Below are 24,614 nucleotides of genomic sequence, written 5' to 3'. Positions count from 1 at the left end.
GAATAGACATACTAAAATAACATATGGTTCTGATTTTTTAGGTAAAATTGAAATAAACTGAACGAGATGAACACCTCCAATGAACGATTAATATTGAATGGTTTGAAATGCATATTGACAAAAAAATTAAAAAAAAAAATGGAAACAAAAAACAAAAAATACAATCATGTTTAAACTCAAACAAGTTTAATTATCTTAATTCTTAAAATAAGTTTTAATTAAGATAAATTCAGTTTTTATCAAACCTGTTTTTTCATTATTTCTCGACCTCTAAATAACTCTGTTTTAAATTTCAGGTCCCCCCCCACCCACCCACACACACACACACACTCCCTCGGTCTTCTGAACGATGCAACAATTATGTATAATTATATCCATTTAATAACGCTATATAACATAACAATTTTGACATCAGGGTACTGTTAGAGTTGACACAAATATGTTAATTATTTACATAAAGAGAAAATTGCAGAAAATAACACTAGATTGTAGGGTTATCGCCGACATCTGGTATTTTTACGTATATAATAATACAATTTCTGGTACAGCAGCTTGCATTCTCGTCGGAAACGTTCGTCTACAAAGCAATAAACTATTGGGTTGGCAACATTACTCAGGAAGTAAGATCTCACGAGAATGGCATTAAATGCCCCCAAACGTTCGTCAATGGCGTCGTACGTGTCACCTCTTATTCCTTTGATTATCATTAACACCATATTTGGTAAATATCCCACATATGAGGCCGCTGTGGCGACAAGAAACATAAAAGCAATTTGTTTGCTCCTGTCTAAGCCTCGTTTTCGCTTGCTTTTTTGTTTAGTGTTTTCTTTTGGGGACTTTATAGAAGTCATTTCTTTGCTAGTGACTCGCGCAAAACTGGATTCTTCGTCCTGATGTCCACTACTATCCATGTCCACACTTTTCTCATTTCCGGTACTGGACTTCCGGTTTGATGCGGATGCTGAATGAGATTTACTTCTGAATAACATTTGGTTATAAAGTATTCTCCCGACAAATGAATAGGTAAAGATACACAAAATAAACACGACAGTGCTGATAAATAACAAGAACACTGAATACCCCTTAAACAAAGAGGTTTCCTTGTATTTCTCCATAACGGTACATTCTGTTCCAGTGAGGTTTAAATATGACGGAACCTGTTTAGAGACAACACCATACACGACTCCAGAAATGATCGAAAGACCCATGGCAACAAGGGTGGCAACCAGGCATGCACATTGGGCAGCCCGAAGCGTTAGTTGCGTTCCCAGCGGAACACATATCTTCCGATAACGTTCCACCGCGATAACTCCAAGGAGAAAACCGGAACACGTACTGACGAAGTAGTTCAGGGCTTTAAACAATTTACACAAAGGAACAATAGAAAATGTCAAGTTGTAGCGTATGTCGAAACTTTCAAACGGCATACAAAGTAGAGATGCGGTAAGGTCCACAGAAGCTAACCACAGTACAAATGTGCGATGGTTGGAGGGTTTGTACCGACATGAATACACTGTGACAGCGTGGGCGTTACCAACGACTCCTATAACACACAATACAGCAAGATAAATGACCACAGGTACGTCATTCTGGATGAACAAATCAAACTCCACATCTGATAAACTGACAGAGCTGGAAACATTTAAAGGCTTGTCTAGAAGTGTGAATCCAAACACACCCGTTCTGTTTCTCTCTTCCGTTAACCGTGAAGACAGAAGCCCACTAGCGGTGGCCATTGCTGGTTAAATATCTGCGTTCTGGCTTGTTTCTCACATCCTTCTAACGAAATTAATTTCACCGACAACTTGACATGTTAATTATTTTGTTGACAATTCGAGGGGATTTTCTGCCATGAATGATATATACTGACACGAATAGCTAATATATAGCACGGTGATGATCTCATATAGTCCATGACTCGGTCACTTCAGAGGCCAACGAAGGGATAAACTACTGCATATCATACAGTCAGGACATCAAACAACTCTAAAACAATGCTTACGGCATAGCGTTCTATCCTTACTATCTCTGTCTATACAAAAAGTTTTCTTACTACCGTTCATTTACCTTTTTACTAGAAAAAGAAATCCTTTATGGGCCCCCAGCACTTTCAATTAAAACCTCAGTTCCGGAACAAAGGTCAAAAGTGAGGCAAATTTTCAATAAGTGACCTTTGACTGTCGCTATAAGTCTGCCTACTTCAGTACAGATAGAGTCGTGAGAAATTTGTCCTTAAACTGTCGCCAACATTTGTCTCCTAAAGAGTGCTAATTTGTAAAGTCGGTGTAATTGGAGACAAAGAAATATGAGATGAAGCCGTATAAGAGAGGCGTTGAGTCAATAGCTGTCGTGAATAATCGTCATAAATAAAACAGATCTGTAAATTATTATACACATTGTATTTAACAAATAGTTCTTCCTTGAGCAGTCGGAAATGACTTCTTCATTTGTTTTTATCTTGATTATTATCAGTTTTCATTGTTTTGATTATAATACTGTACCTATAAAGTTGATATATTTGTTAAAAACTGTATGTTTGCTCCGTTTGTAGTCTTACAACCATGGAAGGAGACTTGTAAAACGTTCCTTCTTAATCCGATTTCCGTCAAACATCACTGGTTTGAACTTATATTTATAACAATTCCACTCTAGATTTCTGAATAAGGATCGAAAAAACAAAAATACGATGTTCTACTTGAGCCATATCACACTCCGATTTTTCGTCTAGCTCAGCTCTTTGAGATTTTAAGTCTACAACCAAGCCTTTTGGAAATATTAAAAAAAACTCAAACAAAAAAATAAACAAACACAACAAAACAGAAAATGAACTTGAAATGTGTTTCAAACTATGAGTTAATATGATAATTTTTCGTACCATTTTTTTCTGACAGACTTAGCTATAATTTGTACGATGCTGATAATCTTATGATCCATTTAACACTTACACTAAAATAATTTGAAATTCGAGACAACTAAACTTAAATGCACTGAACAATTGTTAATGAATTTTGGAACACAGCGTAAAACTTTTCAATACTTTATCTAGAATATGATTTTAGAATATATGGGCCCAAGTTGTTTTCTTAATCACAAATATTTTATGGTAGCATTTTATTTTTTAAATTATTGATTAAAATGTTTACTTCAGATAATGAAGCATATTTTATCAACAGACTTTACAGGTTAGAGTTGTTTTACATAGAATTATTCCATAAGTACGTAAAAATGTATATACACACATATGCATACATGTATCGTATGTGTTCATCAATTCTAGTTTCTTGCCACAGGGGACACAGACGAGTAGCAGTCAACTTGCTGGCTACATATAAATAACCAGGCAGTGTATATATCGAAACACTTCGCCCGAAAACCTACATTCGTCGGAGTGACAACGCCTAAAAATAAGACGAGCCAAACAAACATGTTTCCAACCAACCAACCCACATATTTTCCTAGTCAAGTGTTTTTCTTTACACCTGAAATCAATCAACCATGTCTGTTCGTTTGGCACAAACACTTATATTCAAGTAGGAAATTAACTCCTGATTCAGGTACGGATATTTGGATATAGAGGGTATCAACTTAATCGTCCTGTAAAAGTCTTATTGATTAAGGAATTTCTTTATTATCTGTCGAAATGTAATGACACAGTGATGCCATGCTTAAGACTTAAGAACTATTCAGATCATGATAAAGATGACCGACAACCGCGTGAAGTTAATTTTGTAATCCGTAACCTCGAAGTGTATCATTAAAACGGTAAATATGTAGAGAAAGCTGGTGTATGAGCACATTAACGTTTTTCTTTTCCGTCTTAAAAATTCATTTTCCATTTCTTGATAGCAACAAACCTGCATCGTCAACCTACAGTGTTTACATGTATATTAAGGTTTTATTCCTAGTATCAAGATTTTCGTGCAAGATGTTGACAAAAGCATAACATAGGGTTTGGGTTGGTGCAAGTTTTACAGCAATGCTAAATAATATCAAAGAATGTCATTCACAAAATAGTCACAAATTGGCGAAGTGCAGACAGTTATAATTGTCTGGACCAGATCGGAACAATGAAATCGAAAACCATTTGAAATATTTTCACCAAAAACTTCAATGATCTATTTGGCCAAAAGTTATTTTCACTTTTAATCACATAAGAAAGCCTTATATTTCAAAACATGAAATAATTTTTCGTTGATGAAATAGACAAAAATGATATTGGTTGGTAGTAATCGTGATGTATAATTTCAAAAATAATTACGTAGTGTTTGTATTTACTTTGAAATAAATATGTTTTATAATTTTTTTTCTCTTATTTATGATGCATTGGTTTAAGAAGTCAGCTCGACGGTTTACGACGGTCAGTATACAGTATGTTCATGGCCGAAGTAGAGTACCGTGACTTATGATATAGGAATGTACGCTATGTAGGATGGCCACTGTCAATACTGATACACTGACCACTGTCCTGGCAACACTACAGTGGGGTGTTCACCACTGGAATATCGAAAGATAACATTTTTATTTATTTATCTTTCAGTCTTTCAAATTTTCAGTTGACGAATCGAATTTTATGAAAACATTTTTGTGAAATGTCAGATAAATTTTAAAGTCATTCTCCTTTGTTCTTTTGTATCTATCTCCCTGACTAAGAAGTCAGTTTTCTAGTAGCTGTGCGTGTTTCTGTCTTTCTGTCTCCTCTGTCTGTCATTCTGTTTGTCTGTCTGTCTCTTTTCTCTGTCTGTCTGTCTGTCTCTCTCTCTCTGTCTGTCTGTCTGTCTGTGTCTGTCTGTCTGTCTGTTAGTGTCTGTCTGTCTGTCTGTGTCTGTATCTGTGTCTGTCTGTCAGACTGTGCCTGTCTCTCTGTCTGTCTGTCTCTCTGTCTGTAACTGTGTCGGTCTCTCTGTCTGTCTGTCTGTCTGTCTCTCTTTCTCTGTATGTGATTAATCCACTGCTGTAATGAAGTAAATATATAGAGGTTATTTATAACTACTGATGGAAGCTTCAGAACAAATTGATCACACAACATATATGTGGTCATTACAACCTATCAGGTAGACATTCCTAGAATAACAGCCCAGAAACAGTCTACTTGTGTGACACTCCTCACTCACCCCTCCTGTCCTAACCCCTGTCTGTCCTCCCACCTCCATAAAAACAAATCCCCCGGATGAAGGATCACAGGATTCGTCTTCTTGTCAGTTGTTTTGAGTTAACCATCTCGCAGTTTTTGGTTCCGCAATTCAGACATGTCGCTGTAAGATCAGTACACGTTTTAAGTCGTATACGGACGCATGGGCCACGCAACAGATGTCTTCGTAAGGCTTAGCCACCCTGGTACGTTATACGATATATCATGTCATTGACAATGTGTCTTCGTAAGGCTTAGCCACCCAGGTACGTTATACAATATATCATGTCATTGACAACGTGTCTTCGTAAGGCTTAGCCACCCAGGTAGGTTATACGATATATCATGTCATTGACAACGTGTCTTCGTTAGGCTTAGCCACCCAGGTACGTTATACGATATATCATGTCATTGACAATGTGTCTTCGTAAGGCTTAGCCACCCAGGTACGTTATACAATATATCATGTCATTGACAACGTGTCTTCGTAAGGCTTAGCCACCCAGGTAGGTTATACGATATATCATGTCATTGACAACGTGTCTTCGTTAGGCTTAGCCACCCAGGTACGTTATACGATATATCATGTCATTGACAATGTGTCTTCGTAAGGCTTAGCCACCCAGGTACGTTATACGATATATTATGTCATTGAAAATGTGTCTTCGTAAGGCTTAGCCACCCAGGTAGGTTATACGAAATATCATGTCAATGACAATGTGTCTTCGTAAGGCTTAGCCACCCAGGTAGGTTATACGAAATATCATGTCATTGACAACGTGTCTTCGTAAGGCTTAGCCACCCAAGTACGTTATACGAAATATCATGTCATTGACAATGTGCCTTCGTAAGGCTTAGCCACCCAGGTACGTTATACGAAATATCATGTCATTGACAATGTGTCTTCGTAAGATTGAGTAACTCAAACAGGTGCATTCGTAATACTGAGTCACTCAAAAAGGTGTCTTCCTAACACCGAGTCACTCAAAAAGGTGTATACGGATCACAGATCCACTTAAAACGGAAATTCACTAGTGTCGTCACGCTGAAATATAAAACCGATAGCTTGGCACTCCACTTTCAGTATGTTGACAATGGACTAACCAGTGATTACATGCTATTAAATAAATCTGCTATTAACCTCATTACCTCTACTACACTGTAGTACAGTGCATTAGTGTATCTTCCACCCACTTCCTCCTCCCATCATAATTGCTGGTGTTTATTACGAGTACATTCACACACAACTATTAGACTACAAAGTTGACCTTTTGACCTCATAGCTAATGATTGTATCATCTGACCTACTGTATCTATGGTAGTATAAGCTGTTTGGTTACAGCTAAGGCCAAACAGTCGTGGGCATATTTATCGTGAAAAGAAAGGAAGATCTTTTATTATGCTAATCAATAATAACATGATTTTATATAAGCGACCCCACTCCCCCACCCCCACCCCCAACCCTCCCCACCACTTCCCACTACTTCCCACCCCTAGTTGCAAAGTAACAGCAATCATCATTACTATCAGCCATAAAGTTGAGACAAGGAAGTGGAATGTTTTGTGGTAATGGCGGCTAGCAATGTGGCTGACATTTGGTCTTGCTCATCCAGACGCTTGATAAGTCCGTAATCATTACGTGCAAAGACAATAAGACTATAGTTGAAAAACATTTAGCCACATTTGTTTACCACAGTAAAATACCCGATAACCCTAAGCTCGATCCACATGGTTTTGTCGTCATTCTTATTATAATATTTCATAAAAAGTACAATAATTTGATTTGTCACGAGTCTATCACATAATCTGTATATTGAAAAATAAGCGAAAACTCTCGAAAGGATATCCTGATCACGCAGATTTATTTTAACGCGGACGGCATGTTTTCCCTTTCCAAGAAACATTGTTAATATGTGTCTTACTATAGTCATTACTTATTCATACTTATAATTGAGAAGTCTACAGTTATAGATGCGGTTTGTATTTTAGCCATCATTTTATTGCGGAAATGGCGAATGAAAAAGAACAAGAAAACAAACATATCAACATAACCGTAATCCAAACTCAAATTTAATAAAACAAGGGTAAAGTATGAAGAAACAAAAGATTTACAAAAGTCCAAGGAATATAAGACCAGGTGTTCCGGAAGAGTAAGCGTTTTCTGCTTAATCGACGACATCCGTTGTCCGATCAAAGCAAATAATGTCGCATTCTCAAATTAGAACAATTTTATCTATTTATTATTATCTTGAAGCGGTTATTACCTTCAACATCGGGAAATGGAGAATTCGGCTTATGAATAATAAAATATATCCATAATAAAGAGATACACGTGCCTATAACGTCAAATTTGTTGTTTTGTACATATTTTCGGCGTCGGAACATTGTTTATCTTGCCTATTGTTTATAAATCTTGTTCCCGCCCGGTTTACGAAGAAAGCCGAATGGGTCATTTACATCCGCCGCAAAGAAAAAAGGAATTACGAGGTAAACAAAAGCAGATGTCTTAGTTTAGTTTTAGTTTAAACATATTTTATTGCCAAGTGTAAGAGCAAAGGGATTAGACACAAGTTATTTCAGCCTACGAGGTCTTATCCTTATAATTAATTGTACATTAAAACACCACGTGATGGCATATAAATATACAAATCAAAGTGCATGATTAACATATAGTACAATGTATATATGCATGGTTCCCACTTGTTTGAAGTGTACCCGAATCTCCCAGAGCGCTCATTATATTGCTGTACAGCGTTGCATACTCCTATATTTCTTAAATTATCAATATCGGGAGAGCCATAAAGTAGTAAGTTAAGACTGGGGGCAAGGCGCATATCAACTACTTGGATTTCGTGAAGCATGAGCTTTCTCCGGGGGCCAAGTTCGGACAGAGCAGCAAGAAGTGGTCAGCATCCTCACAGGGACTACCACATGAACATGAGGGGTCTATGTGTAAGTTTGCTCGGTAAAGATCGTAGTTAAGTGTTCTTGCTCTGCTGCGGAGTCGACTGTGAAGTGTGTTTAAATGACGTTTTCCGTGCGTTTTAAAGGATGATGGTATGGTTGTGGATGTGTGTATTGTCGATTTGAAAGATTTCAGAGCAAAAGTCTTATGTATGACACTTGCTTTTGCGCCTTTGCAGTAAATGATTCTATAGTGTTATAATATATAATTAACAATCGGTCTTAGTAACTCGTTTTGTTTTGGCTTTGTCGTGCGAGAATTATCTATGTCAATCGCGGGCGCTAAACTAGTGGGGTCCCAAAGGGGCTAAATACAATATGAAAAGGAAAAAACTTGATACTTTGTCTGTACACATTAATAGATATTGCACTGTATATTATGAAGGCTATGTTTATCATCACGGCTGTTATTCTTACAGCAACACCAATACCGTCATATTTTTACACTTAGAACGAATACCCCTAATTGGGCCCCACCTTGCAGTCAACAACAAACACACGTTGTCGATAATAAATTCAAGCGAATAACAACTATTTTCATTCACACTTATCAGATAATACTTTTAGTAGTGATGTTCATAACATATTCACGCGTCAAACACTGGATATTGGATGATAATCAATGACAGGGGGATACTTTATAATTATAGGGCTGACGTTAAGCTAACCAGTCAAGCAGCAGCTTCGCAAATTCCGAATCCGTATTCAGTCCAAGATCCTCCTTCATCTTTCGCCATCTATCGACCTCCTGTTTACTAAAAATTCTTGCCTGTCCTCTTCTCTGGTCTGACTCCTTCCTCTTACGATTACTGGCACTTTCTGTAAGGTAACGTTTAGGTCCTCGTCGCCTTTTCGTATTTGCGTCCGCCATATTACTTCTTTCTAGGCTTATACGCATGCGCAGCATCAGGGTTACGAGCGGTAATGTATGAATTAGATCAAGACCGCAATGTTTACATTCTCTATTTTTTAGATATCAATAAAAATGGTTGTAGTGACTTTAAATTTTAGTAAGTCTTTTTAGAAAGTCTTAGTTTTGTAAAATAGAACGTTTTATATCGTTTTCTCGTAGTGTTTTTTAACATTATAGTAAATACATAAAAGGTCATTAGGGCCATCAACCGGTGAAACGCACAGCGATCTAGGTATACAACAAGGAAACCAACAGACAAACTATCGAGCATTAATCACATCCAGCTTCATATAGCACAAAGAAATGGAATATATGTCTGTATGAGATCATTTCCCCATAATTTTCACCAACCTGCATCTTTGAAACCATTGTTACGTCCGTCAGATGACGAGCTCTTGCAAGAAAATCGTGATAATGGGAACAGGTCCTTAAAAATCGAATTAACGGAGACATCTTATCGCCATCGGCTGGGAATGTAGGGATGCTGCTATGCAGAAATGGAAAAGGAAGTCAAGGCGGGAAACATACTTATTGCCACAAAGTTCGGTCGGTACATTTCTTACTGTATTTAAATCATGTGTCATCAAACACCACACTGTTCGGTTTTAATTTTATCAAAAGACCTTCTGCTTAAAAAATTACAACAATTGGAAAACAAAATATTCCAACTTATATTAATCACTCTTATTGACCCGGATGAAATGCGCGAGAGTCTTACATTAGGAGAAAACCGGATTACCAGGGCAAAACCACAGTGGTCAGGCTGGTGACCCCATACTTTTTGACGTCCAGTCGGGGATTCAAAACTCCAGACAAGTAGGTGAAATGCAAGTGCATTACCACTGCGCCATTCGACAACTACCTATTTTGTCACCTATCTATGTCGTAGATATTTCACCGAGTTCTGTGTGTGTTTTTGTTGTATAACAGATGATAACTAATGCGGTAACTGATGAGGACCTGAAAAACAGCAAGGAGACAGCCTGTTAAGTTGATTTTTTACTTTATTTCATCCCAAGTAGAAGTCTAGATTTTTACAAATGCAAAGTACATTCATGTAGTATAGACTATGTAATACAGTATATGTAATGGGCATACAGTAGAGGTGAATTATAATTAAAGATATCCACAGCAAAATAATAAACATCAGCACAATATCTTGACTGATAGAAACTGATTAATCAGTAATAAAGGTTTATCAAAATCATGCTGGTGTTGATTAAAAGATAATCCAAAATAAAACTTATTGAGTTATAAAAATACCAGAGCAATTGACAGGAATTGACATGTTAACTTATTTTGGACAAGATCAGGAAGATATAGGGATTAATCCAAAATACTAAACAGTAGTTTACATGACAATGCTTTTAGAAGGGGAATTAATTATGACAATAGGGGAGATAACTGGGGTCGAGAGATCACTTTGCAGTGAGAGGAATTGTCAATGACTGAATACTAGGTGACAGCTCCTAATTCAAACATAATAGCGAGCGCAGCGAGCGCTTCATGGTATTGTGTGTGTGTGTGTGATAATTCAACTCCAACAACATGCCCATATGATCAACTTTGAACGGAAGTGTGGCAGGAACTTCATTACCCACAATACACTTGCCGCAGCACGCAATGAGAACTGCCGACCCATTGAATGGATTAAAAATTATTTTGACCGACAAAATATCGTTTTTAGCTCTCAAATAGAGATGAAATCATACTAAAAATCTTAAATATATCAGATGAATTTAACAAACATATACTTTAATGGTTTGAAACGTATATAACAAACATCTCGTTGAAAAATTGCAATTTTAACCATTCAAGATTTGAGCTCGATTGTGCTCCGATGTACCTGATCTCCGGTTTAATGTTCGGGACCTTTCGTCACTTTCCGTGAACGAGACGATGTGTTTCTCGTTCACGGAAAGTGACGTAAGGTCCCGATTTGACGAAAAACTCGCCCATCTCCTAACTATATTAATTCTGCAAGATTAGGATGTTCTTTCGATAACTAATTATGATCATGTGTTTAGAAAATTTCCAGCAAACACTTATAAGGCACAATGATAAAATAACTATTGGTGGTAATTTTTTGTGGGGGTGGGGGTCCAGAATAATGCAGTTTATGTTATATATTGTGGCTTTCTGAAGAATTTTATTTAAACAGATATATTTATATTGATTTTCTTAATTACAATGTATAACAGAATAGTCTCAACAGTGATTATAACTTTACCTTCTTTTTGCTACCAGGACAAGTTCAAATTGCTTAAAAAACCGAAGGTTCTGAAGCATTTTATGATTTGTTAATGGACAGAACGAAAACTCTCAATAGCAAAGAGAAAAGAAAACGGCGGGAGAGAACATTGTGATTTTTATAATGAAAACTTGTTAAATATATAAGCACCAACTTTACAAATCCGACTAAAACTATAATATGTTGTCTTTCACCATTTTTTGAAAAATCCTTTCTTTTTTTAAAGCAAAGATGATAGAAAGTCCTCTCTGCAATATCTGTAACTCTAAAAGGGAAACTCTTATGCATTTATTTTGAAGATCTTTTTTATCAATTGTTATAGTCTAGATATGTTGTCAATGACTTTTTAAATACATTTATTGTTACCATTGAAACCGATGACCCTCATCAAAATTTCAAAAAAAATTTTCTGGGCCAATACTCTGACAAGGTAATTGCTCAAAACTGTTTACACTTAATAAGCTAGTAGTCTCTTCTGCTATGGGGAAGATTGCCATTTAAATACTTTTTCTGTTACCATGGAAACATAGGCCAAACCACAAAACGTTTTTCAAACCAGTTATCTTAAACCATTCAAGGTAATTACCCGATACTCAAAACATTGTACAGGCATCAAGCTAGTACTCTAGTAGAAGTTCTCCATTTCAATACTGTGTATGAAACAATTAGAAATAACAAATAGAAATTAACTTGTTGTAATATTAATATATATATATATATGAAAAATCACACTTGTTGTAAGCAAGAGAGTATGTACATGACTTACTACATTTGTTATTTCTTATAAAAATCACACTTGTTGTAAGCAAGAGAGTGGTCTAACTTTGGGAGGAAACCTGTATCCTTTCTATCCCTTCGGGGAATCGAACCCCGAATGGCTAGAAAATAGACAAGTGTGTTACATTACAACTGTGCCACCAAACCACCGCCTGATCATGGTGATACAATGTTTTCTAGAAGAAGAAGATGTGTTGCTGCTGCTGCTGATGATGATGATATATTGGTACATTTGTATATGTCGATGTTTTGTTCAAATCTTGCGAAATAAACAACAAATTAAAAAAAAAAAAAAAAAAAAGAACACGCTTCAGTGCAAACATGGATCAGGCTGTTCAAAATGTGCACTTTCTTGACCAACTTGCGCTCGTTTTTAGGCAGTGCCTACTTCATTTTACATTATCAAAGACTAAGAATAATTGCTTTGTAATATTAAAGCTCCAGTGTTAATTCAATGACAATGTAATGTTATAGGATTGTTTACATTTGACAGCTACTTCCGGTTTACATTGTTACTTCCGGTAGACAAACTTACTTCCGGTATCAATATTTGACTTCCGGTTTAAGACTTGACAGATATTTGATTATTTTGACAAAGCAATTATAACAGTCTCAATGAGCATAACACTTACACAATTAATCAATATTGCGAAACAAGCTTTCTGAACCATGATTTATAAAGTTTATATAGAGCTAGCAAGCATTTGATAACTGCTTAGTTCAAATGTCTCAACAGATTTGACCAGCTATATGTAGGAATATGCATTTCATTGTTTATACAATGAGTACACACACCAGATTTTCTGATTTGAACAAGTGAATGGGTAACTGTAAACAATTCATGATTTGGCTCTAATTTACATATAAATCTTAGGTTCAGAAGATATAATCAAATAAAAACCTAGCAAACATATACCTGTACAATAAAAGACATGTCGAACAAAGTGACCGAAAGGGGAGATAAATCTTAGCTGATAATTTAGCTAGGTAGGGCACCAGTATTTTGTAAGGCGTATATTGATTATGCTAAGCTTCAAAGCATTACTTGTAACGTAATATTTTCCCCGTTAAGAATTTTCCTTAATTCACAACACATATGTAATTACAAAAATATGACACATTTGGTATGCAATGAATATTAATAAGACTAATAATATGACATATATTCTATTTTAAATTATAAAATGTACAATAATTAGTATAAAATTTATAAGCTTGTTTACAGTAATGTCTTAGATTTCAAAACATCGTACAATATATAACAAGAAATATGACATAGGCTCACCTGAAAAACAGCAAGGAGACAGCCTGTTAAGTTGATGTTTTACTTTATTTCATCCCAAGTAGAAGTGAAGATTTGGGGGAAAACACAAGTAATTCAAGGGACTGTCCGTGAAAGGTTAGACTCTGATTGGCTGACCAGTTTGTAGCGCATGCTCAGATTGCTCACAGCTACACGTTGGCTCTTAACAAAATCTATTTACTCAACACGGCCGTAATGCTCGGTTACGTCACACTGCTTTGTTAGCCCGGCTAATTGAACCTGCTCACCTTGTCAGTATCCTATTACAATAGGTTTTAGTAAGTGTCAGGACTGGCCGAAATGAATCAAAGTGACTTAAGCCTTTGTAAATATGTAACTTGAGTTATTTATCAATATACTGCTTTTAAGGCAGGATGACCAGTACAAAAAAAGGAAGTTTGTATAATGAAAAATAGACTTAGGTTGGTCAAATACAAAAACACTCTAACAAAGATTAGTGGCGAGACATTTCCGGCGTTAACTCAAAATACGGGAATTTCCCAGCTAGGGCTTATCATTTTTAGAAAAATAGAAATTAATTACCATAAGATATGATAAAATAAAATGTAAATTTTTAAGAATTGTGGACCTAATTTTAATGCAAATTATAAATACTTCCAGAATATTTATTATAAAAAATGAATACAAAAATTGGTTTCATAAAGAAAAATAAAATAATGTAAATTTTCCCTATGAAAGATACACAGTGACTGAAATAGTTTCCACACGTCTGGTGCTTCCCTATCTAAATTAAATGAACACGGAAGGTGTTCGAAGAAATTAAACCGGATTTTGCCACTTGGAATGAATGCAAGGCAAATTTGAGAGTTTCCGTTTTCCATGTTTTATCAGTATGGAACGAACAATACGGATAAGATTAGTATATTTTGAACAATAAATTACAAGGTTGGTCTCCACTTTTTAACTTTACACTATTGGAATACACTATTCAGACGAAGTCATAACATGTTCTGAACAGAAAGAAAACCCAGGTAACATATATATATCACGATGATAAATCAAGAAAATTGTCGGGAAATCATCCACCAATAGACACATGATGCGCCAGAACAGATCGATCACGCAACAAATTTGTGGTCAGTACTACCTGTCAGGAAGCATTCCAAGAATAACTTCCCTAAAACCAGTACACATGTGCCCGCCTGTCCGCCCCCAGACCAGTACACATGTGCCTGTCTGTCCGCCCCCAAACCGGTACACATGTGCCCGCCTGGCCACCCCCCTACACCACTACACATGTGCCTGTCTGTCCGCCCCTAAACCAGTTCATATGTGCCCGCCTGTCCGCCTCCCAAACCAGTACACATGTGCCCGCCTGTCCGCCCCCAGACCAGTACACATGTGCCTGTCTGTCCGACCCCAAACCTGTACACATGTTGCCGCATGTCCGCCCCCCCCCACCAGCCAGCACACATGTACCCGCCTGTCAGCCCCTAATACAATACACATGTGCCCGCCTGTCCGCGCTCCCCACCAGCCATTACACATGTGCCTGTCTATCCGCCCCCGAAACCAGTACACATGTGCCCGCCTGTCCACCCTCTAAACCAGTACATATGTGCCTGCCTGTCCGCCCATAAAGCAGTACATGTGTGCCCGCCTGTCCGCCCCCTAAACCAGTTCACGTGGCCGCATGTCCGCCCCCTAAACCAGCACATATGTTGCAGCATGTCCGCCCCCCACCAACCAGTACACACGTGTCCGTATGTCCGCCCCCAAACCAGTACACATGTTCCCGCCTGTCCGCCCCCAAACCAGTACACATGTGTCCGCCTGTCCACCCCCTCAAACCATTACACATGTACAAGCCTGTCCGCACTCGAAACTAGTACATATATGCCCGCCTTTCCGCCCCCTAAACCAGTACATATATGTCCGTATGTCCGCCCCTCAAACCAGTACACATGTGCCCGCCTGTCCACCCCCTAAACCAGTACGTATGTGCCTGCCTGTCCGACCCTAAACCAGTACACATGTGCCCGCCTGTCCGCTCCCCAAACCAGTACACATGTGCCCGCCTGTCCGCCCCCAAACCAGTACACATGTGCCCGCCTGTCCACCCCCGAAACCAGTACGTATTTGCCTGCCTGTCCGACCCTAAACCAGTACACATGTGCCCGTCTGTGCGCCCCCCAAACCAGTACACATGTGCCCGCCTGTCCAACCCCTAAACCAGTACGTATGTGCCCGCCTGTCCGCTCCCCAAACCAGTACACATACCAGGCTGTGCCCCCCCCCAACCAGTACACATGTTCCCGCCTGTCCGCCCCCCAAACCAGTACACATGTGCCCGCCTGTCCGCCCCCCAAACCAGTACACATGTGCCCGCCTGTCCGCTCCCCAAACCAGTACACATGTGCCCGCCTGTCCGCTCCCCAAACCAGCACACATACTAGGCTGTGTCCCCCCCCCCACGAAGTACACATGTGCCCGCCTGTCCGCCCCCAAACCAGTACACATGTGCCCGCCTGTCCACCCCCTAAACCAGTACGTATGTGCCTGCCTGTCCGACCCTAAACCAGTACACATGTGCCCGTCTGTGCGCCCCCCACGAACCAGTACACATGTGCCCGCCTGTCCACCCCCTAAACCAGTACGTATGTGCCCGCCTGTCCGCTCCCCAAACCAGTACACATACCAGGCTGTGCGCCCCCCACCAACCAGTACACATGTTCCCGCCTGTCCGCCCCCCAAACCAGTACACATGTGCCCGCCTGTCCGCCTCCCAAACCAGTACACATGTGCCCGCCTGTCCATCCCCACCAACCAGTACACATGTGCCCGCCTGTCCGCCTCCCAAACCAGTACACATGTGCCCGCCTGTCCGCCCCCAGACCAGTACACATGTGCCCGCCTGTCAGCCCCCAGACCAGTACACAATTACTGTACAATGTATAATAAGAAAGTTTGTATCAAATAGCAAAAGTTCCAAAGGTCAAGTAAGTCTTTCGTCAAACTATATATTACGTCTGTAAGAACATTTTGTGCTTGGCACATCCTATCAGTAAAAATGACAGTTTTAAGGGACTTTGACTCATCCTTGAAACACGAGAGATCGCAGCCTTGTAAAATAGATATAATTCAATAAGTTTAAGTAGGGGAATTAAACTGTCGTTAACCGGAAATCAGACCATACAGTGTAAAACCGGGCGAAGTAGAGATGAATTGACCAAAGCAAGATGTGATGCAACTGTCAATGGGTCATAATGTGACTTTTTGAAATGGTGAATTCTGGTTATAAAAGAATTCCTAATCGTATCTCGCTCACAGAAGTTCGTTCGCTCTGTCTTCGTAAATTGGTTGGTGTTTGTTCACTACTGTTTTTTGTGAACAAAAATAAAATACATTTGAAAAAAATTCACGAAACAAACCGAGTGATCTCATAAGATTCCTAATAATGTTTCAGCTCTTTCATCTACCAAATATTCTATGCTACTTACCTCTGGTTATTAGATACAGCAACACACATCAGCTGAATTCTTACAATTTTACTAGCATTTTAAAACTAAAACATATGCCTCTTAAAAACTACAGAAAATCTATAAATGAACATTTCCTGTAAGTGTAGAATATTATTAATGGCGGCGGCGACGACGACGACGACGATGACGACGACGACGACGATGATGATGATGATGATGATGATGATGATGATGATGACGACGTAAGTGGAGTCGTGTTAGATTATCTTCCTCCACACATTCGTTACATCTACATATGTGTAACATATATCAGAATCCGGGTTTGTGACCTCCCTGATATGTTCGCTCTACCCCACGAACTTAATACCTATCCTGTCTTTGGATAGGTAGAGTGAGATACAAAAGTGCCTGTCATATGAAAACTACTCGAGGCATGAGAAAGACCAAATTTATTTCACTTTAAAAAAAACAGCATTTTTGTTTCCTGTCATATTTAATTCATTCGTTTCACTACACTTAAAATATAAATAAACAATAGAATAGACACACGAAGAGTTAACAACATCTAATCATCATACTCCATTTAATTACTTATTTCTACTTCCGGTTTTGCAGCTCGTCTCAGCCCAAGGTAAAAAAAGGAGTGTTGACACTACATACGTAATTGTGTGTAGATAAGAAGAAAAATTAGATAATGGTATGCGGTTCGTCTTTCCATTAACTCCAAGATGTGTAATAATGTTTTCGTATGGATTCTATGTACGTTTATTTATAAGGAAGAACATCAGAGCGCTGTCCGCTCAGTATTACCTTCAGACTGCTAGTTACATTAGCTTATTGAATAATACCTTAACTGGACATGAACACAAACACAAATTATTTCATATGTGTTGACTGATGAGAATAAAATCTGGTATCTCCTAGATCATTATATTTAAACCGGAAGTTATCACCTGGATGATGGACGATGGAAACACTTACTAATTCGCATCCCTAGTATTTTATACATTGCTTTGCATTCCTCACGGAATTTGTCGTCGAGGAAACAGTAGACAAGTGGATTTGTAACATTACTTATAAAGTAACCTCTCAGGAAAATACCACCGACTGGACCTAGAAGACTGTCGATAACATTATTTGAATTCTTCGAAGCTGCTTTGATGAGCGTGAGAATCAAGGAGGGGAGATAACCCAAATACGACACACCAGTAGCTACAAGAAACATTAAAGTGATTTGTTTGCTCCTATCGAATCGTTTGGGATTCTTTGGTTTAATTTTCATCGGTTTATCTCCGTTCTGTCCAAATATTTTCGTCCTTGACATTACGGGATTTGCCATGCTTGATTCCTCCTCCTGCATGGTGTGGAGGGTGTCCGAGGATACAGACTTGTCCATTACTGTAGAAACAGATTTTTTCACCTGGAGCGAACTTCTAAACTTGTACTGTTGGTATAATACACGTCCAATGAATATATAGATAACGACACACGCTATGAACACAGCGGTACTTATAAACAACAGCAACAAGTTGAACCCTTTGAACACTAAACTGTCCTTGAATTTGTCTAGAACTTTACAGTCCGTTCCGTTTATATCATAGTTATCGACTATTTCGACCTGGGATCCATACATCACCAGAGCAGGTATCGATATCACAGCAGATATTACAACAGTGACAATACAAGCGATCATTGCACCTCTTCCTTCTAATTGTCTATCGAATGGTCGGCATGCCTTTCGGAATCTCTCTACCGCTATCACCCCAAGAAGTGAACCGCTGCTCATGCTGACAAAATGGCCGAGATACCGGAAGAAGCGGCATAGGCCGTCTATAGTGAACGTGCAACTGAACCGAATGTCAAAGAGTTCAAAGGGTATACTGAACAAACATGCGATGAAATCAATAGCCGCTAACCAAACCACAAAAGTCCTGTGATTTGATGGTTTGTAACGAAGAAAATAAACAAATACAGCATGCACATTACCGACAGTGCCAATAACGCTGAGGATGGTGAGATAGATAGACACGGGGATGTCATTCTCAATGTAATCTTGAAATTCGATCATAGATAAGGTTGGAACGTCCATTGTGGTGTTAGCATCCATCGTGAAAAAAATCACCACGCAATTAACAAATTGACTTGTCACTGTTGATCCCGATCATCACACAAAAACTGCCACTTTACAACTGGTCACACGAAAAGTGCCACTTTATGAATCTTTGTCACACATACACTGCCTCTTAGAAATTTTGTCACAAGAAAACTGCAACTTTACGAGTTTTTGTCGCACGAAAAGTGCCACTTTATGATTTTTTGTCTCAATAAAAGAAAACTGCTACTTTTAGGTTCTGACACATAAAAAACTGCCACTTTGAGGTTTTGTCACACGAATCCTGTAACTTTTTGACTTGTCAATTGAACAAAATGTTGTCGCTAAAAAGTCCGAATGCTTGTAGACACGTGAAAGTTGTCTCAACCTCGTTTTAAGCAATCTTCATCTCAGCTGGATAATAGAAAATAATAAAAAAAAATCTGTGATTCTAGTCACATCAAAATGTAACATTCAAATGTTTATCTAGTTTGAACTGTATCGGTGTTACATCCAAATATACCACAACAGGGGTTGCTGTCCTGTGATAAACATCACTATAGAGAGTTGTGTTTTTATACTTTTAAATCTTAAGCTTGGTTGCTGTGAAACATTAATACTTAGATTGACATTGTTACAGATAAATCATTCCATGGTAAGTAACTTCAAATCTTATCACAGTCAAAGATCTCCAACTTCAACAATATCAAAAAGTAGTCTGAAATTTCACCACTGATCTACTTTGCTACACTAACATATCTCCAATTAGAAGTCACATAGAGAAGGGAACGCCTTCTGCAACACAACTTTTGGCTGGTGTTGTCACTGATCAAACCATGGTGTTACACTTAACATGGCACATACTATCACTAATCCTATACACACTGACTTAACTGTCTATTTGGTGGTTTGTACACGTCGTTATGCCCCAGGCTATTAGTCATACACATCTCCTGCGTTATACCTATACACAAATAATTAAGAGGTCGGATTTTGCTCACAAAATTCGCCGATAGGCTTTTCCCTTCCTTCGTAAATGACATGCTATCCAATCCATGCGTAAGCGATAAATTCTTCATCTCTGCTCGTTAGACATCGGCTTTCCCTTTCCCCGTGAACTAACTTATCCATATGTAGGTGACAAAGCGTCCGTAACGCAGGAATCTCTCCACACGTAACTGACAGACTTTCCTCTCCACACGTAACTGACAGACTTTCCTCTCCACACGTAAGTGATAGACATTCCTCTCTACACGTAAGTGTCACACTTTCCTCTCTACACGTAAGTGTCACACTTTCCTCTCCACACGTAACTGACAGACTTTCCTCTCCACACGTAAGTGACAGACTTTCCTCTCCACACGTAAGTGATAGACATTCCTCTCTACACATAAGTGTCACACTTTCCTCTCCACACGTAAGTGATAGACACTTCTCTCTCCACACGTAAGTGACAGACTTTCCTCTCTACACGTAACTGACAGACTTTCCTCTCTACACGTAAGTGATAGACATTCCTCTCTACACGTAAGTGATAGACATTCCTCTCTACACGTAAGTGACAGACTTTCCTCTCTACACGTAAGTGATAGACTTTCCTCTCTACACGTAAGTGATAGACATTCCTCTCCACACGTAAGTGACAGACTTTCCTCTCCACACGTAAGTGACAGACTTTCCTCTCTACACGTAAGTGACAGACTTTCCTCTCTACACGTAAGTGACAGACTTTCCTCTCCACACGTAAGTGATAGACATTCCTCTCTACACGTAAGTGACAGACTTTCCTCTCTACACGTAAGTGATAGACATTCCTCTCTACACGTAAGTGATAGACATTCCTCTCCACACGTAAGTGACAGACTTTCCTCTCTACACGTAAGTGACAGACTTTCCTCTCTACACGTAACTGACAGACTTTCCTCTCTACACGTAAGTGATAGACATTCCTCTCTACACGTAAGTGATAGACATTCCTCTCCACACGTAAGTGACAGACTTTCCTCTCTACACGTAAGTGATAGACATTCCTCTCTACACGTAAGTGATAGACATTCCTCTCTACACGTAAGTGATAGACATTCCTCTCCACACGTAAGTGACAGACTTTCCTCTCCACACGTAAGTGATAGACATTCCTCTCTACACGTAAGTGATTTCCTCTCCACACGTAAGTGATAGACCCTCTACACGTAAGTGATAGACATTCCTCTCTACACGTAAGTGACAGACTTTCCTCTCCACACGTAAGTGACAGACTTTCCTCTCTACACGTAACTGACAGACTTTCCTCTCTACACGTAAGTGACAGACTTTCCTCTCTACACGTAAGTGATAGACATTCCTCTCCACACGTAAGTGACAGACTTTCCTCTCTACACGTAAGTGATAGACATTCCTCTCTACACGTAAGTGATAGACATTCCTCTCTACACGTAAGTGATAGACATTCCTCTCTACACGTAAGTGATAGACATTCCTCTCTACACGTAAGTGATAGACATTCCTCTCCACACGTAAGTGATAGACATTCCTCTCTACACGTAAGTGACAGACTTTCCTCTCTACACGTAAGTGATAGACATTCCTCTCTACACGTAAGTGACAGACTTTCCTCTCCACACGTAACTGACAGACTTTCCTCTCCACACGTAACTGACAGACTTTCCTCTCTACACGTAAGTGATAGACATTCCTCTCTACACGTAAGTGATAGACATTCCTCTCCACACGTAAGTGATAGACATTCCTCTCTACACGTAAGTGACAGACTTTCCTCTCTACACGTAAGTGATAGACATTCCTCTCCACACGTAAGTGATAGACATTCCTCTCCACACGTAATTGACAGACTTTCCTCTCCACACGTAACTGACAGACTTTCCTCTCTACACGTAAGTGATAGACATTCCTCTCTACACGTAAGTGACAGACTTTCCTCTCCACACGTAAGTGATAGACATTCCTCTCTACACGTAAGTGACAGACTTTCCTCTCTACACATAAGTGACAGACTTTCCTTTCCACACGTAAGTGATAGACTTTCCTCTCCACACGTAATTGACAGACTTTCCTCTCCACACGTAACTGACAGACTTTCCTCTCTACACGTAAGTGATAGACATTCCTCTCTACACGTAAGTGACAGACTTTCCTCTCCACACGTAAGTGATAGACATTCCTCTCTACACGTAACTGACAGACTTTCCTCTCTACACATAAGTGACAGACTTTCCTTTCCACACGTAAGTGATAGACTTTCCTTTCCACACGTAAGTGATAGACTTTCCTCTCCACACGTAATTGACAGACTTTCCTCTCCGCACGTTTAGATCCTGGACGGAACACGTTAATGCGGAACTTCCGCCTGATACAATAAATAATTACTCGACTTTTAAACACATATCAACATATGAAAATTACTATTAAATAAATAGACGATACTTTACACCACAATCTTATGACATTATACGGAAGATATAAATCTGTCTTCAAAAATATCTTCTTCCCTCAATCACTATGTATGCTGATTTCTTCAACAAAATATTTAATATCAGTTGGTGTGATATTTCATTTGATATTTTCCCAAGAAAATATTTCTTTGTGCGATATAAAGCTGGACGTGTTTGATGCTCGTTGATTTGCCAGTTGGTTCCATTGTTCTATTTGAGAACGTGACAATACTTGCATCGATTGGCCAAGGTTTACATAGAGGGATGTTGTTGATGTAGCAAAAGACGCTTACTCTTCCGGAACATTTAGTCGTATCCGTCTTGTACTTTTTCTACATTGTAGTCAGTCAAATATATTGAAGTGCCTCACTGTCACTTCACGGCTATTTTTAAACCCATTTACTATCATTTAACTTTTAATTTGTCTTAATCAATATGGATTGTGATATCGCAAATTTGTGACTGATGAATACAGTATGTCTAGTATTTTCGCGGGTTAGATATTGCGATTTTCTGATAAAAAGGTTATAAATCATGGTTTAACGAATGAAAATTTCGCGATCTGGATATGACTACACGTGTCTTATTATATCACGTACTAATTTCAAATAGCGGAAATATCATTCCCGCGAAAATATCTGGCAGTATTCTTGCTGTTGAAAAAGTGATATCATATTTGTTTCAATTAAAAGAATTAAAAGATGAATTACAAGAAGTACACAGTACTAGCCGTGATACTGACCCTATTCTCCTAAATTGCACAACACTGAAGATTGTTGACACACCAAAATTTGGCCTGTGGAAGATCCCTTCTGTAGCGTTTCAAGCTTCGAACAAAAATGGGTGGCAATATTGTTAACCCAAATAAGCAAAGGTATCATGTCAGTATATAGCTGTTGTAATGGATAAATATGCTAGACTGACTGTTTACATAGGCACATTAAATATTGATATCAAATTGACATAGCAATATATTTTGCAATATGCTTCATGAGGTAATCGTAATTTCTAAATACGATCGCAATAATTCAATTCATCAAATTTACACTCGGTAACACGGCAACATTAATATCACATATCTGGTCTGTCCAAGCATGTCTAATATCACATATCTGGTCTGTCCAAGCATGTCTAATATCACATATCTGGTCTGTCCTTACATGTCTAATATCACATATCTGGTCTGTCCTAACATGTCTAATATCACATATCTGGTCTGTCCTAACATTTCTAATATCACATATCTGGTCTGTCCTAACATGTCTGATATCACATATCTGGTCTGTCCTTACATGTCTAATATCACATATCTGGTCTGTCCTTACATGTCTAATATCACATATCTGGTCTGTCCTAACATGTCTAATATCACATATCTGGTCTGTCCTTACATGTCTAATATCACATATCTGGTCTATCCTAACATGTCTAATATCACATATCTGGTCTGTCCTAACATGTCTGATATCACATATCTGGTCTGTCCTTACATGTCTAATATCACATATCTGGTCTGTCCTTACATTTCTAATATCACATATCTGGTCTGTCCTTACATGTCTAATATCACGTATCTGGTCTGTCCTAACATGTCTAATATCACATATCTGGTCTGTCCTAACATTTCCAATATCATATATCTGGTCTGAGCTAGCATTTCTAATATCACATATCTGGTCTGTCCTAACATGCCTGATATCACATATCTGGTCTGTCCTAACATGTCTGATATCACATATCTGGTCTGTCCTTATATGTCTAATATCACATATCTGGTCTGTCCTTACATGTCTAATATCACATATCTGGTCTGTCCTAACATTTCCAATATCATATATCTGGTCTGAGCTAACATGTCTAATATCACATATCTGGTCTGTCCTTATATGTCTAATATCACATATCTGGTCTGTCCTAACATGTCTAATATCACATATCTGGTCTGTCCTAACATTTCCAATATCATATATCTGGTCTGAGCTAACATTTCTAATATCACATATCTGGTCTGTCCTTACATGTCTAATATCACATATCTGGTCTGTCCTAACATGTCTAATATCACATATCTGGTCTGTCCTAACATTTCCAATATCATATATCTGGTCTGAGCTAACATTTCTAATACCACATATCTGGTCTATCCTAACATTTCTAATATCACATATCTGGTCTGTCCTTACATTTCTAATATCACATATCTGGTCTGTCCTAACATGTCTTATATCATATATCTGGTCTGTTCTAACATGTCTGATATCACATATCTGGTCTGTCTTATTTCATGTATC

The 24,614-nt window shown here is 38.5% G+C and overlaps 3 protein-coding genes across 3 annotated transcripts; 1 reads left to right on the top strand and 2 right to left on the bottom strand.

The window, feature by feature from the left end:
- Positions 1-327: 327 nt before the first annotated feature.
- On the bottom strand, positions 328-1,831 carry LOC132547089 (cholecystokinin receptor type A-like). Its single transcript, XM_060210846.1, has one exon. The coding sequence runs from the start codon at positions 1,734-1,736 to the stop codon at positions 495-497; it is 1,242 nt and encodes a 413-aa protein (XP_060066829.1). The 5' UTR covers positions 1,737-1,831; the 3' UTR covers positions 328-494.
- A 13,810-nt stretch (positions 1,832-15,641) lies between these two features.
- LOC132547121 (uncharacterized) lies at positions 15,642-16,277 on the top strand. The gene has a single exon (XM_060210876.1). It carries the CDS (start codon positions 15,642-15,644, stop codon positions 16,275-16,277), a length of 636 nt encoding a protein of 211 aa, XP_060066859.1.
- A 952-nt stretch (positions 16,278-17,229) lies between these two features.
- On the bottom strand, positions 17,230-19,909 carry LOC132547092 (cholecystokinin receptor type A-like). Its single transcript, XM_060210849.1, has one exon. The coding sequence runs from the start codon at positions 18,884-18,886 to the stop codon at positions 17,729-17,731; it is 1,158 nt and encodes a 385-aa protein (XP_060066832.1). The 5' UTR covers positions 18,887-19,909; the 3' UTR covers positions 17,230-17,728.
- Positions 19,910-24,614: the final 4,705 nt, after the last annotated feature.

Source organism: Ylistrum balloti, unplaced genomic scaffold, assembly GCF_031769215.1.
Source record: "Ylistrum balloti isolate Yb309-2 unplaced genomic scaffold, AGI_CSIRO_Ybal_v1 Utg369934, whole genome shotgun sequence".
Lineage (NCBI taxonomy): Eukaryota > Metazoa > Mollusca > Bivalvia > Pectinida > Pectinidae > Ylistrum > Ylistrum balloti.
Note: the sequence above shows the minus strand (reverse complement) of the source record. Positions and strands in the feature narration are given on the sequence as shown.